We start from the raw sequence: 16,502 nt of genomic DNA, 5'->3' as shown, positions 1-16,502 counted from the left end.
CCCGGCTTTGCCAGCTCACAGCACAGTCCCCAAGGAAAACAGGGAAAACCCAGCCAGCCTTTTTCATCATCTCTCACCCCAAGAGGCAGCAGCCTCCAGAGCAGCTCCTGGCCACCAGCCCCCTCCCCACCTCCCATAGCCACAGGGAGGGGGAGGCAAAGCTGGTGGAGCCCACACCACCTTCTGACCCATCCCCAGCTGCAGTATGCTGGGGGGATGCCCAGTGGCTGCTGGCAACAGCCCTGTCCCCCTTCTACTCCCAGCAGGACCCAGGCATCCCCCAGCTGTCCCGGAGGCAGGAGGCGAGGTGGGACGTGGTGGTGGCAGCAGGGGGGATGAGGAGGCAGTGTGGGGGGCGAGGAGGCAGTGGGGTGGACAACTAAGAGTGCAGGACCTGGGAACCCAGTAGAAGAGGAGGTTTTATTCACATGCCACTTCCCTGCCCTCTCCCAGGGTCCCAGCAAGCCCACGTCCAATTGCACCACCATGGCCTGTCTGGAAGATGCTTCTGTGCCTCGGTTTCCCTACTGGTGGAAATCTGGACTGGGAGCAAAGTGCTGGGCAAGCCCTGGCCATGGGAAGCGGTGGGAGAGGTGGCAAACATCATCCTGCTGCTGGCTGCTGGAGCACGGGGCCAAGGACACCCAAGGAGACCCGCACCAGCCTGGGAGCTGCTCAGGGACGTGTCCCCAGTGTCCACAGAGGCCCAGTGGCTGGGACATGCCATCTCACAGCACGCTGCTGCTTAGGCCATCGCTACCAGCGATCGGGGTGCAGAAAAGACTCGCCGAATTGGGGAGCACTCTCTCCCGGGTCCCCAGCCCCACGGTCACAGCCTGTCCCTGCAGGCAGCAGCAGGCAGCAGCAGGGGCTGCAGCTCCCAGGACAGTCTCTCTTCCCATCTGCTCGTTAGCGAGCAGCACCGAATTTACTGCTGTCAGCACTGCAGAGCCCGTACAGCCGCACAACGGCAACGCACCCGCTTCAGCAGCCACTCCGCAGCCCACGGGGCTGCCAAATCCCACCAGGAACAAACCCGGAGCTGGACCCAACCTCACCCCCCAGCAAGCCAGCCGGGGATCAGGGATGTACCCCTGGAGCTGGGGTGGGGAAGGGTCCAAGCTTGGCTCCCAGCTGTGTGGGAATCAAAGGCGAGCAAGGGAAATATTTGCATCAATTTTTGGCAGCAAGAGCTGAGCCCTCGCCTCTGGGCTCGGGGCATCGCTGGTTCCCCATCCGTTTGCTCCTGCCTGGGCTTCGAGGAGATGGCAGGGAAGCAAGTCAGGTCTCAGCACACTTTCAAAGGGCTTTTATTTATTCACAAAACAAACCCCAAAACATATAAGAAAAATAGAGGGAGGGGTGGGGGGGAACCTCAGGAATATGCACAATCTATTATTAACAAAAGAATTGCACAAACGGAGGAGCGAGGGCGGCGGAGGGGGCAGCCGGGACCCGCTCTGTGCCACTGCACGAGCCCTTCCCCACCCTCGCACCCCATCGAGGAGAACACAGAGATGTTTAGCCGGTGTCTCGTTAGACATCGGAGAGGGTTGATGGCGAAGGCGGCTGGTGCTGCACTCTGGGTCCTTCCACCTGAGCTGGGAGGGAAATGGCTTTAACCCCAAAGGCAAAGCACCAGGGAGGGGTTCGGCTCCTGGCTTCAGCCCCGCCACCCTCCGCTTGTGCTTGGCAGGGATTTTTGGGTCTTTTCTAGGGTTTTCTGTCTGCTCCTGCCCTGTCTGACAGCTCCCTGCCTGCCCCTGACGCCTCGGAGCATGGAGCATCATGGAGCTACTGGGAAGGAGCAGCCAGAGCTGGTCTGGACCGTGCAGGGTGGAGAAAGGAATGGGGATGGTGCAGGGAGCCCAGTCCTTCCCTGCTCCCCAGGGGCTTTTTTGGGCAGGGACTGGTGGTGCCGAAGCCCCTTGAGGAAGGGAAATCCCAGCTGAGCTCTCCACAAATCCAGTGGCGTTTGGAAAAGAAACAGGAGATGAAATGGGCATGAGGAAGAAACACTGGGCAACTGAGAAGTGGGATGGGGTTGGAGACGGTGTGAGATCCAACACCTGCATTCCTGCTGCATGAAAATTGGTGAGGACCTGGTATTTCTTCCACCAAAATGAGAATAAAAACCTGATATTCAGATTGCTGGGAGCTTTGCAAAGCAAATTGCAGAACGGCAGCAACTCACTGCAGAGCCACTGGAATATCCTGGTTTGATTACAGCCCCTTTTTCCAAGTATAATCTAACTTCATTTTCACAGCAGAAAATCCATTTTTCTCTCCTCATCTCTTAAATGAAATGGCTGAAACCAACCAGATTTCACACCAAAAATGATTTTGTTTTTCCGAGGGGCAGTTCGGGGGTAGGGGGGGTAAAGCTTCTGCCAGTATTTCAGGAGCTGAAGAAAGCCCTGTGTCCACCCAGCTCTTCCCATCCTCAGAGCCCAAACACCCACGGGGGGCCCAGCCAGTGCCCCTGTGGGGCGAGTGGGGAAACTGAGGCAGAGAGTGAGTGTCCCTGAGCAGCAACCAGGGTTCAGCCCCTTTCCAAGGGAATTGCCACCAGTTCCCTCCACTGTCCCTGTCCCTCCCCCCGTACCTGCATGAGGGTCCTGGCGGGTGGGTGGTCATAGGATGCTGCAGACAGCACCTGCATCCTCGGAGTGGTCGCAGTTGTGGACGTCCCAGCGGATGTGGGAGCAGCGCAGCAGCGAGGGCTCGTGGCCCTTGCACTTGAGGTTGTCGAGGAAGATGTAGCCGGTGCCCTGACCATAGCGTGCCTCCCCCCAGGCTGCCACGGCGTGCCCGCAGCCCAGCTGCCTGCACACCACCTTGGCGTCCCGCAGGTCCCAGGCGTCGTCACACACCGTCCCCCAATGGGACAGGTAGAACATCTCCACGCGCCCCTCACACCGGTGGCTGCCGTTTACCAGGCGCAGGGACCCTGTGAAGGGGATGGGGTGAGGCAGCCCCGCGGCAGCCCATGCCCATGCCCATGCCCACCCCAGCACTGTGTCCCCCTCTCCCTGCCTGCCACCGCCCTGGGTTAGCAGCACCCACCGGGCTGGCTCCCCAGGGCTGGCAGAAAAGGGGCCCTTCCTGGCCAGGTGGCCCCAGGGCAAGAAGAGTACTGGTCTCTCCAAGGCTAGGCAGATGTTTGCTGCAGCCCGCAGCTCCACCACGGCCTCTGCATAGGCAGGAGGATCACGAGGGAGTGACCACTTGTCAGCATCAGAGCTGGGGCTGACCCCCAAAGCATCATGGTGCATGCTCAGACTGAAGCAACCGACAACAGTCTCTGTTCCTGGCTCAGCCCTGTTGGTCCATCCCCTTCTGTCCCCACTGAAGTCCATCATCTCCTCTCCCCACCAAGGTCCATCACCTCCTCTGCCTGGACCAGCCTTGGGGGCACCAGGAAAGGCCACGGCTTAACAGTGCCACCAACATGGCTCTTCCTCCTGCTGTAGGCTGCTCCAGTTTGATGCTTCAGGCATCAAAGCCACTGGCCTCTGCCCAAGCTACCTCCATTTCCACCCTATGCCAGTGCAGAGCGTCCCCAGGGCTGCCACCGTGTCCCCAGTGATACCTCAACACCTACCATCCTTGGGATGAATCGGAGCCAACTTGGTGGTTGTAGTGGTGGCTTCTTCGAAATAGTCTCCATCATCATCAGTGCCTGGTACAATGGGGAAGGGGTGGGAAAAGTGACTCAGGGGACACCTGTGCCCCCCAGGGCTGGCTCACAGCCCCCCCAGCAGCAGTGTGGTGCTGGCTGGGGATGAATGCAGGGACGTGTGGGGTGGGATGTGCAGCCACTGTCCTTCCAGGAAAGTGCACAAGCAGAGACCAGAGGTGGAACCCATGCTCCAGCCATCACCAGGCACCATGTCACTTGACCACCGCTGCTGTCCCCCCGTGGGCAGGAGGAACCCCAGGGTCTGGGGGCTCATGTTCACCTGCCACCCCATTTTGGGGACCCTGTTTCCCACAGCCAGCCTGAGCATGGCCAAAATCCTCCCCACCCCACTTATCTCATTGGATTTCCATGCCATCGAGTCGGGATTCAGCAGAGACCTGGGGACCTGTGGGCTATTGCATCCCTTCCCCCTCTCCCACCCGACTGGCAATGGAAGACCCTCAGGTGGGACCAGGTGGCCACCAGGCTGGCTCCCACTCTCACCTCGGCAAATGACCCCGGCATCCTCGTGGTGGCCGCAGTTGTGCTGCCCCCAGCCCAGGTGGAAGCAGTCGGCCAGCCGAGCCTCGCCGCCGCCGCAGCCCACGTTATCCAGCAGGATGGGCCCGCTGCCGTAGCCGAAGGAGCTGAGGACGGTGGCGGCGAGGGCGGCCCCGCAGCCCAGCTGCCGGCAAACCACCTGGGCGTCGGGGAAGTCCCAGTCGTCGTCGCAGACGGTGCCCCAGGTGCCGTGGTGCCGCACCTCCACCCGCCCGCGGCAGCTCCCGTTCCCGTTCGCCAGCCGCACGCCACCACCTGCGTGGGGGGCCCCGGCACAGGCACGCCGCCAGGGGGACCGGGGCTCTGCCGGGGGTACCATGTCCCCCGCTGACCCCCCGGGGGCATGGGGTGAGGCCCTGGGGATGTTGGGTGAGCCCCTTGGGGAATGAGGTGAGCCCTTGGGAACATGGAGCAACTCCCTGGGAACATGGGGTGAGCCCTGGGGACATAGGATGAGCCATGGGCATGTGGGGGGAGCCCTTGGGAACATGGGGTGAGACCCTGGGGATGTGGGGTGAGACCCTGGGCTGTGCAGTAATCCCTGGGGATATGGGAGCAACCCTTTGGGAACATGGGGTGAGCCCTGGGGATGTGGGGTGAGCCCTTGGGAACATGGGGTGAGTCCTGGGGATGTGGGGTGGCCCTGGGGACATGGGATGATTCCCAAGCAGCACAAGGTGAGTACTGTGAGCATGGGGTAATCCCTGGAGATGTGGGGTGAACCCCTGGGGGGCATGGAGTGAGCCCTGGGGGTATGTAGTAACCCCCCAGGGACGTGGAACCCGGGGGTCCATGCTGGACCCTGTGTGGGACTTGCAGTGGCCACACACTTACTTTCCTGCTCGACGGTAAGGAGAGCGGTGGTGACCACCTCGGTGGCCAAGGAGGGCTGGTCCCTGCCGTCCGTCACTGCTGGGACAAGCATGGGGACACATTGGGGTTGGGGGTTCCAGCTCCAGCGCTCGCTGCCCCCAATCTGGCTGGTGCTGGGGGCCTCTAGCACCATGGCAGCCCCATGGCAAGCTCCTGCCATGGGCAATGTCACCCCCTGAGCCTCACCCACGTGTGGTAGAAGCCCAGGGTGACCGTGCTGGGGTCCCGGGAGGACACAGAAGACTCAGTTGTCCCCCAGTGAGCCCCCAGCCCTGGCTGCGGTGCAAGGGTGAGCTGGGTGGCTGCCGACCTCCTACCTGTGGCTGTGGCAGTGAGTGTCTCTTCATAGTCCAGGGCCACTGAGGTGGTGAAGGACGTGATGGTGGACCTGTCCAGCCCTGTGGTGACACAGAGGGACAGAGGTGACACGTGGGGAGAAGCTGCAAAGCCGTGAACTTGCTGACTCCAGGAGGCAGACCCAGGGTGGTCTGGGCACTCCAGGGTGATGGGGATGGAGATGGCCCGTGTCCACCCTGATGCCCATGTGCTGGAGATGGTGCTTCTCCACCCCAACCCAAGCACCGAGGTCCCACCTGCAGGGCTGAGGGGTCCCTCACTTCCCCGTGTACCTGGGAGGTTTATCAGGCAGGGTTCGATAACTCTAGAGCTTGTTTTTTCCCCTGCCCCACCAAGCAAGGGCCGTGTGTGGGGGTGCCATGGGCTCCGCGCCCGGGCAAGGTGCCAGAGGGGACAGGGACATTTAGGGAGGAAAGGACCAGCCTGAGAAAATTGTCCATTTTCTCCCACATCAGCCCCTTTGTTCGCTAATAGTGGGAAAGGGAAAGCGCTGGCACTTACTGCTCCCGTCATTAGCCAGGATAATGAGGGAATTCAGGGGGATTATTAACATTATAAATGGTAATCAGCGGGGAATGGCAGAAATACATCATTTTGGGAGGGGAAGGGGAGGCAGGCTGAGGCTGGCATCCTGCCTGCTCCTTCCGGACGCGGGCAGCTTGTTTTCCAGCCGGCAGAGCAGGGAAATGGCAGGCAGGCAGATGCATTTCCCTTGCAAATTGCTGCTCGGGCCGTGTCCCAGGCTCTCGGCGTGGTGTCACAGCCTGCTCCGGAGCGCTGGGATGACGGCAGATAAGGAGAAAGGATGCTCCTGCAGGGCACAGCCCCGGTCCCTGCCTGACCTTGGGTACATCAACACCTCTCTGAGGCCACTGCTCCTTGGAGAACAGGATGTCCCAGATTTTTACCCCACCTGGGAACAGCCCCGAAGGTGATGCTCTGCCCCAGTACCTGTGCAGATGACCCCAGCATCCTCGTGGTGGCCACAGTTATGGATGCCCCAGCCCAGGCTGTAGCAGGCGGTGAGGAAGGGCTCGCTGCCATCGCAGTTGACGTTGTCCAGGAGGATGTGGCCCGTGCCATAGCCGAAATAAGCGTTGCTCTTGTAATCCAGGGCTTGGCCACAGCCCACCTGCTTGCACACCACGCTGGCATCGCTCAGGCCCCAGTCATCGTCACAGACGGTGCCCCAGTTCCCCCGGTAGAAGATCTCCACCCGGCCTTGGCAGGTGTCGGTCCCGCTCACCAGACGGATGCTGCCATCACCTGCAGGGTGGCAGCAGCTGGTGAGAAGGACATCGCTGTCCTCAGGAGGTCACTCCACACACCACAGCACAGCGGTGCCACCAAGCCTGGATCTGGCAGTGCCCATGAGGGCAAAGAAACCAGGTGAGAAACAGCGAGGAAGGGGTGATGTTTTAGGGCAACCCAGCTGATGGGAGCCTTAGTGAACTCTGGGATAGGGTTTGGCCAAGACTAGTACAACAAGAGGGTCCCTGGGGCTCTGCCCCTTGGAGCCAGAGGTTTGGGGTCGTCGACAGAGGGGCAGCAGGTGACGGAGGGGTGGGTGGGAGGGTGGGGGAGCCTGCAAGTGACACTGAGCAGCTTACTTTCCCCATCCTGTACCGAGGATGTGAGGGTCCTGCTCGTCGGTCCTTCACTGGCTTGTGTGGGCGAGAGCTCTGAAAAGGGAAGCAGAGGGATGGCATCCATTCCTGCCCACAGCCATCCCTCCAGAAGCCGGCTGTGAGCAGTGCCCTGTCCGCCCAGTGAGAGGGCTTGCACCAAACACAACCAGGCTGTGTCCCAAACCAGCCCTGGTGGGGACACAGAGAGAGGTTTGCAATTGTACCCCCCTGCCCAGAGTGATCTGCCTGGTTGTGGGTGCAGGAAGGTGGATGGAGCCGGCACCTCGGCTGCTAGCACAGTGGGAAGTTGTGCCCAGCAGCATGGCATGAGGACCTGGACTAAGTCATGGCGCTGTGCTGAGCTGTCAGGAGTCAGGCTCCCACCTACCATAGGATTTGGGTTCAAAGTCATGGCATACGTAGAAAAAAAGAGTAATATTTTGATTTTCCTGCTGGTTTTACCTGTACTTCTTTTGCTAACAATGTTTCAAGCTACCACACTGCCCATCTTGTCCCAGCTCCTCGGCTGGGCTGGTGAAATTATCTGGGGGCGATGTGGGGAGCTGGATGGGAGTGGAGAACAGCGGTCTGATGGCCACATGCATGCCCAGGGGCTGCAGGAGGTATCCTAGGAAACCCAGCCCACCACACAGTGAAGAGCTGGCCGGCTCCACGCTTTCCTATAACCATAACCAACAGAAAGCTGGCTCTTGAAAACTTCCATGTGACACGGATGGGAGCACCTTCCCTAGGGGTCTGGCGCTTTGGTCAAACTCCTGCATCTCCTCTGAGGGCCACCCCCGAGCACCTCCTGGTCTCCTTTGCCAACCAAGCTACGAACACCAGTGGCTCAAGCCGCTCCTCTGCCCTCAGACCCATCTCCCCCACCTCCTCCTTCAGTCCCTCCACCTCTCCTTTCCAGCAGCACTTTGATTCAGGATTCCAGCTCAGTCCATGACCTCCTTTCTCTGGTTGCTGCTGGTCCAACCCACCAGCCACCCCAGGATCCCTCCCTTTCCAAGCCCCACTTCTGCAGGACACAGGGATTCACCAAGTGGTTGCAGCCGTGGCCAAGCTCCAGGCCTGCAGAGCCTCACGTTTACCATCCATTGACCCATAGCTGATGAGCAAACCCTACGTAGCTGTGCAGGAGGAACATGTAGGGTATATAGGGGTTGGCAGGGCGCCGTTCCACTTTCACATGCCAAGTTCAAACGCTTTCCGCTGCTTTTCTCACCTCTAGGAACATATCCTACTGACAAGCTCAGCAATTTAAAGAAAGGCAAGTCAAAAGGGGAAAGAGCAGTTGGGCAGCGGCTGACTCAGAGGCAGGAGCGTGGGTGGGCTTGTGCTCTTTCCCCAGGGATCATGATGGAGAGGTTGCAAAGTCCCTGAGCTGGGAGTGACGGGGAACACAAAACAGGCTGGTCACCCTATGGAGCACCAGCATGTGGAGCTGGGACATGACCTGGATTGAGGAAAGGGGTGGAGGAAAGAGGCAGAGGAGGTTTGGCTGACCCAGGCTCAGAGGAACATGCTCTGAGATGTGACTCTTGGGCTCCCCCAAGGTGTCTGTAGACACCAGGACTTGCAGCACCACAGGCATCCCGCTGCTCCCCTTGCCCCCAGGAACCGAGCCTCATTACCGTTGCATATGACAGCCACGTCCTCGTAGTGGTAGCAGTTGTGGATGCCCCAGCCATGGCTCCAGCACTCGCTCAAGGCTGCCTCCCAGCCCTTGCAGTCCACGTTGTCCAGGAAGATGGGTCCACTCCCTTGGCCGAAGGTCATGGCAGCCGGCAAGGTGATGGCATGACCGCAGCCCAGCTGGCGACACACCACGTTGGCATCCACAATGTCCCAGTCATCATCGCAGACCGTCCCCCAGGAGCCATTGTAGAGGATCTCCACTCGCCCCTGGCACCGGCTGGGCCCATTGGCAAGCCGTATCTCTGGAAGGATGGACAGAGAGATGTCCCTCAGCAGGCGACAAGCCTGTCCTTGGGCCAGGAGGTGGCAAACACTCAGTGGCTGTCATGGGGAGGCTGGGAGCCCTCTCTGCACCAAATCTCTGCTGCTTAAATGAAATGGTGACCCTTCACTGTAGCACAAGGCAGCTGTTGGCTTGGTGCTACCCACCTGATGGTGGGGCATGGGCTTCTCTTCATTTGCTGGAAGCAGTGGACATGAAGACTCAACACACCTCACTACATAAATGAGATGCACCATCCCCCCCATCATCTTGCCTACCAATGGCCTGGGCAATAACCCAACAGCAGAAAAGGAAAGCAGACATATGACATCACGTAATGCCATATGACTGGGGTGACAAGTGACGAGATGCAATTAGCAAATTCTTGTTAGCCTCAACAAACGTGTCTGGAGCTGGTCCCCCATGGGAGCTGGTGGGATGGAGATGATCTCTCAAGCTGCTGGTGATGGGGAGCAGGCATGGAAGCGCCCCTGGCCACGTCAAGGGAATTACTTGCTTGAGCGTGACGAATGGCACAGGGACAGGGACTCCACAGGAGGTGGCAAAATTCCCCTCTCAGGATAATAAGTGGAATGGGGACAATAAAGAATCACTATTTCCTTTCTGTAAAAGAAGTTTCGCTTTTTGTTGCCACTTTTTGTTCCAAACCAATATGCTTCCATTTTGAAATTCTCCAAACCCCATTTTTAACCCCCCAAAAAACGCATTTTTCAACTACAAAACTTCCTAGAGAAAAGCAACTTTAAGAGAAGAATCTCACCTGGGAATGGCAACAGCGAGGTCTCGGAGGTGGTCCCTGCAAGGGAGAAGAAAAGGGATCAGATCTCCCCAGCACCGAGCAGCGAGCAGAGGAGGGATGCAGCGAGCAGAGGAGGGATGCAGATCAGAGCATGGCGGCAGGAGGGATGCGGGTGAGGTGGCGGGGACCAGCAGGAGCCAGCAGCCCCCCCAGACCCTTCCCTTTTCTGCAACGAGGTTTGAGGGGGAAGAAATAAACACCGTAGCCCAGGGCATCATTTCATTTGCTTCGCAGGTGGGGAAACCGAGGCAGCAGCATGTGGTGTGAGTGGCTGTGGCTCTGTGGTGGGACTGTGCTTTAAGCACTGGGTGACGTGTGTGTCCTTGCCCTAAGTCCTGGTTCACATGGGTTTTTGCAACTCCCAGAGGTGAAGTGTGGCCAAGGGGGACCAAGGGCTGCCTTTACCAGCCCCCCGAGAGCGAGCTGCTCCTTGGCTGGCTCCCAGACAGAAGGAGCTTTTCCTTCCTCCTCAACAAGGAAAACCAGTCCTGCCTGGCACAGGAAACCATCTGCTGATGGAAGATGCTCTGCTGGGCACTCCCATGTGCATTTTAACCAATTTTTTCTTTTTTTTTTTTTTCTTTCCCCAACAAAGTCCACTTTTTGCAAGCTCTATATGTATTTATCCTATTTCTTCCCATCTGTTTTCCAGCCAGCCTCAGCGATTCAAGGAACCTGGCTCAGGGACCACTTCCACTACCCAAGGGGAAGAGGGAGGTGAGAACTTTGGGGACACAGACAGACCCCTGGTGATTTCTGCCTTGGGGTTTGGCTGCCTGGCCACATGAGAAACCATGCTGCCATGGAGCTTAAATTTCCATTTAATTCTCAGCCCTCTCCAACCAGCATGAACAAGCAGCATCCAGAGGGAGCTGAACGCTTGCAGGATGCACCCCCATCCCAGTCAGCTGGGTTTAATTAAGGGCTCTGAAAGTGCCCTGCCAGCGGCCTCACAGACAGGGGGACGGATGCTCTGGGGGGACCATAGGCAGAGCCAGAGGTTCCCCATAGGCAGAGCCAGAGCTCCCCCCAACTCATTCCCCAAACTGGTCTAGGCCCCTCTCCCACAGTTTGGGCATTATTTGGGCACAAACCCCCCTCTTGGCCCCAATTCTGAGTGATGTGGAGTCCCCCCAGGATGATGGCAGCACTGGGCACCGAGGTTGCTGGCTTGTCCAGGAGGTCACGGCGATGTGATCGTGGTGCTCCGGGGGACGGTGGATGGGGACGGGTGGCTGGACTGTGTGGATGATCCCACTGCTGTCCCTGTGGGTGCCCCAGGAGTTTGCAAGCCCTCAGCTGATGCTTCAGGCCAACACAGATCTCCTCAGGCATCCAGGGCTCCTTGGGCTTGAGACTGCACAGGCCTCTCACATGGGTGACACCTTCCAAGCAAACAAAATCCCTCCATGCTGATTACAGCAGCCAAGGGCTGATCAATGCCCGTGGTGGCTCCGTGGCCTTTTTTTCCTACCCCTGGTTTGGACCAGCCTTGTCATGCTTCACACTCAGCCTACGAGCAATGACGTGAAGGTCAATTCCTGCCATTCCAGAGGCAGATGTCACCACCGTGAGAAGCAGCATGAGACTGGAGGGGACAGTTGAGCAGATGAAGCCACCTCCCTTTTGCCTTGCTAGGATGTGGCCTGGGGGACCATTAAGTCAGCTACAAAACAGGGCTGACCTTTTCCTTGACCCAGGTCAAGGAAAGACCTAGAAGCCCCAAGAAAAATGAGAATAAAGCAACTGTCTGGCTGTAGCTATGACTTAGCACCCAGGAGCAGGGGCTAGGAGCGAGATGCCGCCCATAGCTGGGATGTACAATGGCAGCAGGGAGCTCCAGCCATGATTGGGTGCTGCTGTCATCTCCAGCCACCCCAGCAGGAGAAAGGCAGGATGGAAAGGGATGCTGCGATGCCAGCAGGAACTGGGGATTGAACAGGCGAGACCAAGGGAAGAGAGAAGCTGGCTTGCCAAAGGAGAGGACGGGGAAGGACACGGCAGCCCCATGGGCTGAATAGCAGGAGAGATGTAATTCACATCACCTCTGCACCAGAAATACGAAGATGCAAGGCTTTTTAGGAAGAGAGTTTGTTTGATCCTGGTTTGTATTGATTTTTAACACCTAGTCCACTCCATTGCTGAAAAAGCAGTGGATAAAAAGGACATTGTTAAATATTCAATATTCATCTCCCTTTAAGTCAAAATCAAAGCTCTGAAATATTCATTTAAGAGCATCCTCCAGCAAAGTCAAGAGAGACCTGAAAAAATATGTCTGGTATGTCTACATTAATGAGGAACGAGAGGAAACTGGCATTTTTGGAGAAGAGATAGAGCCCTCTGCATTTCTCTGATCTTGCTTCAGAAAGCCAGAAAAAAAAAAAGGGGGGAACTAGCTCAGAGTAAACACCATCCCTTTCAGGGCACAGAGCTAAATAAAACCACCAAATGGGAGGACAAATCTCCCGTCATTAGTGACTTAGCAGTGCCCATTAATGAAAAGAACCAGGAGAGCCCAGCGGTGCAGGGGACAGCGGCAGAGCTGTCGGGGTCCCCCCAGGGTCCTCACACCCCAGCTGCCGCCAGGGGTGCAGGGAAGCACCAGCTGAGGGGGTGGGAACTGTAAAAACTGATTAAATCCAATTACGGTGTCTGACTACACCTTAATTGCCTGCTTTCTGGCGGGCTTTGTTTTGGCAGGGCTTTGTTGAGGCAGGAAGGTGTTACCAACCTCCTGGCTGTAATTACACTGATAAAGTCACACCAGGATAATTACGCTGCCGCAGCGCTCGTGGGGACCCTCCGTCTAGAGCAGGAATGGCTTTTCCCGGTTTGATTTAAATGCTTCCCAGCCTGGCTGGATAGTGCCTGCCAGGAGTGACTCGGGACCGGTGTCCTCAGGGGACCGGTGCTCATCCCACCCATCGCCTCAACTGGACCGGTCCCACAGCTCCCATTCCTTGGCCATCAGCATCCTCCCAGCGGCGCTGCCTGCTCTTGAGCTCAGACCTGTGCTGTCCCCATCACCGGCAGCTGCCGGTCCTGGATGCTGAACTTGCCATCACGCATAGGTCATGGTGGGAGATAGGAGCTGAACTTGTTCCCTCCATCCCTCTGCATGCTCAACACCATTGGGGACACCATGACATCCCTGCTCATGGTTGTCCATGAAGAAAATCTCCTGCCCGCAAAGCCAAGGCCTGGAGGGAGGTCGTGGGTGCCTAAAATTAACCCATCCTGCCGCGCCATGCGGGAGCTTACCAGTGCGGCTGAGGAGGAGGAGGAGGAGGACCGTGGCTGGCATCAGGGAGAGAGGCAGCACCGCGATGTCCAGCCTCCCCACGCTGTGCTGGCTGGCTGGATGGGGACTGAGTCTCATTGCTGCACCGTGGTCCTCCCACAGATGGGTGTCCAGAGGAGGTTGTCCCTGAAACACGCCGACAACAGCATTAGTGGTGGTGGCCAGGAGGGCCTTTGCCCCACCAAGGGCCAAGCAGGACCTGCAAACAAGTCTGTCTTTGGCACTTGCTGGAGCAGTGACCAGGAGTCACAAGAAAAAGAATTCTGGTTGGATTTATTGAGAACAAGAGAGATTTCTTTGAGTGGCAAGTTGAAGCTGCAAGGCCACATCCCACCCGCAAGACAAAAGCGGAGGCAGCGAAAGCTTCAGGGCTGGGCTGCTGTACAGGCAGAAGGATGGACCTCAGACCCACCAGGACACCTGAATGCTGAGCCTCAGAGCTCTCACCTGGGATCTTCAGCCCCCAAGACATTCAGGGAACCATCCTGTTTGCATTCACGTGGAGCTTGTCCTTCTCTTACTTCTGCATGAGGTTACAAGCAAACCCCGTAGCATATATATACCACATACCTCATACCACAGGTGGGTAAACTGAGTCACACGTTAAATCTGGGCAGAATTGGGAAGGAGCTTCCCACCCACCCAACCCTGAAAGGCACTTCCCAAACTGTGGGGTGGACCTAGTACTCCACCAAGCCATGTCACACAACCCTCTTTGGAAAGGGATGGTGCTTCACTTCGCCCCCAGCCAGGCTGCCCACCCCATGTCCCTCCTGGCAAGGCTGGTCCAGCTCTGCCAGTGACATACTCAGCTAAAGCCCAGCCTGGACACAGCCATGGCCAATCCTCTGCTTTGCCTTGGCTCCTCTCCCGCTAGTGGCTTCCTCCATTGAGCTCCTGGAGACCGTGCCCAGCTCCTTCTGCATGAAGAGGGAATCCGCTCCGTGGGTGGCACATTCCCCTGGCTCCCAGGGGCCCTTCTCAGCATCCAGCCTGTGCTGGGGTCACCATGGGGTCCCACCAGGCAGCACATGGTCGTATATGGTGCTTGACCTACCAAAACGCCCCGTCTGGTGCCTTGCACCCATCTTTCTCCATCACCCCATGATGAATTAAAGCACCCAAGAGCTCTCCTGGGCAGCTCTAATCCCTGGCCACCCATGTCCCCCAAGACCTCCACACTAATCACTCAACAGGAGACCTCCCTGCATCAGCTGGCACATTTCTGGGGGCTTCACCCAGAGGTCCCCATTGCCTCCACTCTTCTTCACCCCATGGGAAAAAGCAACAAAAGGCATTTCTGTGGGAAGATAGACATTTCTGGGGTCTGATAGGACAACCTCATTCACCTGGGGGATGGAGATGCAAACTCCACGGGGACAAGATGGAAAGCAAACAGGGGAATGTCAGGCAGAGAATGAGGAAGAGATTAAATATTGTAAGATGCCATTTCCCCTTCATTTATTGCTCCCTTCAGAAATTGCTGCTGACGTGGTGGATTTCTAGCTCTGTTTCCCTTGCACCCTGATGGGGAGCAGGATGTGGGCTGTTCCTGCTCTCAGTTACACCTCTGGGAACCCAGACCAAGGTCCCGGCGGTCCCAGCAGCCGGCCTGACAGCAGCACTGGGACAGCAGCGTGCGCTGGTGGAGGAGTGCCATCGTGAGGATGCTTTCACACGCTGGCTCTAAAGCCAGGCTCGAAGACTCAGCTAAGCAGAGCCCTAAAATTAGCCCCTCCAGCCCATGCAAGGCGCAGCATCTCCTGAAGGGATGGGCTTCTTGAAGAAGCTGCTGCTTGAAGATGGTCAGAAACTTGGGAAAGGATGTTGAAATCTGCCCTGTCGGTGACCAAACACCCCCCCCGGCTGTGGAAGCCCCTCATCCAGCCCTTCATCGCTCCTGGCTTTCCGATGCAGAGGCACAAGGTGGGAAGAGCTGCCATGTGGGACCATGTGCTGGTGCCATGTCCACACAGCCAAGGTCCCTCAAGACCATGGGTTGGGTGGGCTCCCAAGCCTCCAGACCACCCCTTTGGCTTAGCTGCCCACACCAGCAAGAGATGATGGTAGACCGAGGTTTTTTGCGTGCACCAGCGAGAGATGATGGTAGCACAGCACTGGAGGTGCAGGATGGAGCCACCATGGATGGGACACTGCCCTGTTACACCTCCCTGGTCTCACCGCTCAGCTCCTGCTGACCAAGCCTTGGGAGGAGACCCGCCAGCAGACAGACGGCTCAGTGATGGGGGATGAAAATCAATCTACTCTCTAAGGTGGTGTTTTTCAATACTCCATTCATCCCTCCTGCAGCACCGAATAATGTTGCCTTTTGTCCCGCCGGCCCTCCCCGCTCTCCGGTGGCGCAGGGCTGACAGACGGCCCCGCTGCCGCCCTGCCCCGGCCAAACCCCCGCATCATGTCCTGCTCCCAGGGACATTGTCATCGTGGGCCACTTTTGTGCTGGAGCCAGCGCGTTCCTGCTCCCTGGCAGGGCAGCAGCGGGAGTTAACCACTGCAATGCTGTGCCACACTCAACCCCAAAAAGGTAAAACCCGACTTTGCTTCTCTGACTGTGCTTTTTCAGCTGCTTCTTACCCCAGTGCCTGGGATTCAGCTGCAAACTGACCCCCCTTTTCCTTGCACCCAGGGGCGATGGGGCCCTTTAGGGATGCCTATAGATTAAAAACTGCTTTTAAGCCATAACAAGCCATCGTGGTGCTGTAGCAAAGCACAGCATCCCTTTTAAAGGGTTGCTGAATGTGGGTTTCTGAAAGTGCCTTCAAACAAAGGTCTTTCAAGCTGTTCAGGCATCTTGTAAAACAAACCCCAAGTGTGCACCCGATGGCAGGAGCAGCGCACACCGCATCTCCCCCATCCTGCACCAGCGCCGAGCACCGTGTCTGATACATCACTTCAGGTCAGGAGCAGGGCTCTAACGCGGGGCACAGAAAATCCCTGCTTTCACCCCAAATAACACACACCACAGCAGACACACTGTGCTCAGCCAGCTCTTTGCCCTTGGTGAAATCTCCTCTCTCCTGGACACGAGACCCCATTGGTCCTTCGGTCCCCTTTGGTCCCCCTTGGCCATGGCTGGACCGAACCCCTTGCTCTCTCGCTGTCACTTCTTCCACTTTTCAATTACTCAAACAACTTTATGAGAAATTACAGTCTTTCAGCCTCCACCACCCCATCAGATTGTTATTTGTAATTACCACGCTGACCTGAAAAAAAAAAAGCATCATAAGTCCACATACCTGTTTGGTATTTTCTTTCCAGTGTGAAGATGGGTATATTTAATCCCAGAA

At 57.5% G+C, this 16,502-nt stretch overlaps 1 protein-coding gene across 1 annotated transcript; it reads right to left on the bottom strand.

Moving 5' to 3' along the window:
* Window positions 1-2,633: 2,633 nt before the first annotated feature.
* SSC4D (scavenger receptor cysteine rich family member with 4 domains) lies at window positions 2,634-13,272 on the bottom strand. Its single transcript, XM_074160883.1, has 10 exons — window positions 13,155-13,272; window positions 9,855-9,890; window positions 8,748-9,053; window positions 7,084-7,155; window positions 6,425-6,739; window positions 5,434-5,514; window positions 5,078-5,155; window positions 4,187-4,498; window positions 3,605-3,682; window positions 2,634-2,950 (listed from the first exon to the last, which is right to left on the bottom strand). The coding sequence occupies exons 1-10, from the start codon at window positions 13,270-13,272 to the stop codon at window positions 2,634-2,636; spliced, it is 1,713 nt and encodes a 570-aa protein (XP_074016984.1).
* Between the last annotated feature and the right edge of the window lie 3,230 nt (window positions 13,273-16,502).

Source organism: Numenius arquata, chromosome 18 (genome assembly GCF_964106895.1).
Source record: "Numenius arquata chromosome 18, bNumArq3.hap1.1, whole genome shotgun sequence".
Lineage (NCBI taxonomy): Eukaryota > Metazoa > Chordata > Aves > Charadriiformes > Scolopacidae > Numenius > Numenius arquata.
This window is presented reverse-complemented; position numbering and strand designations above follow the sequence as displayed.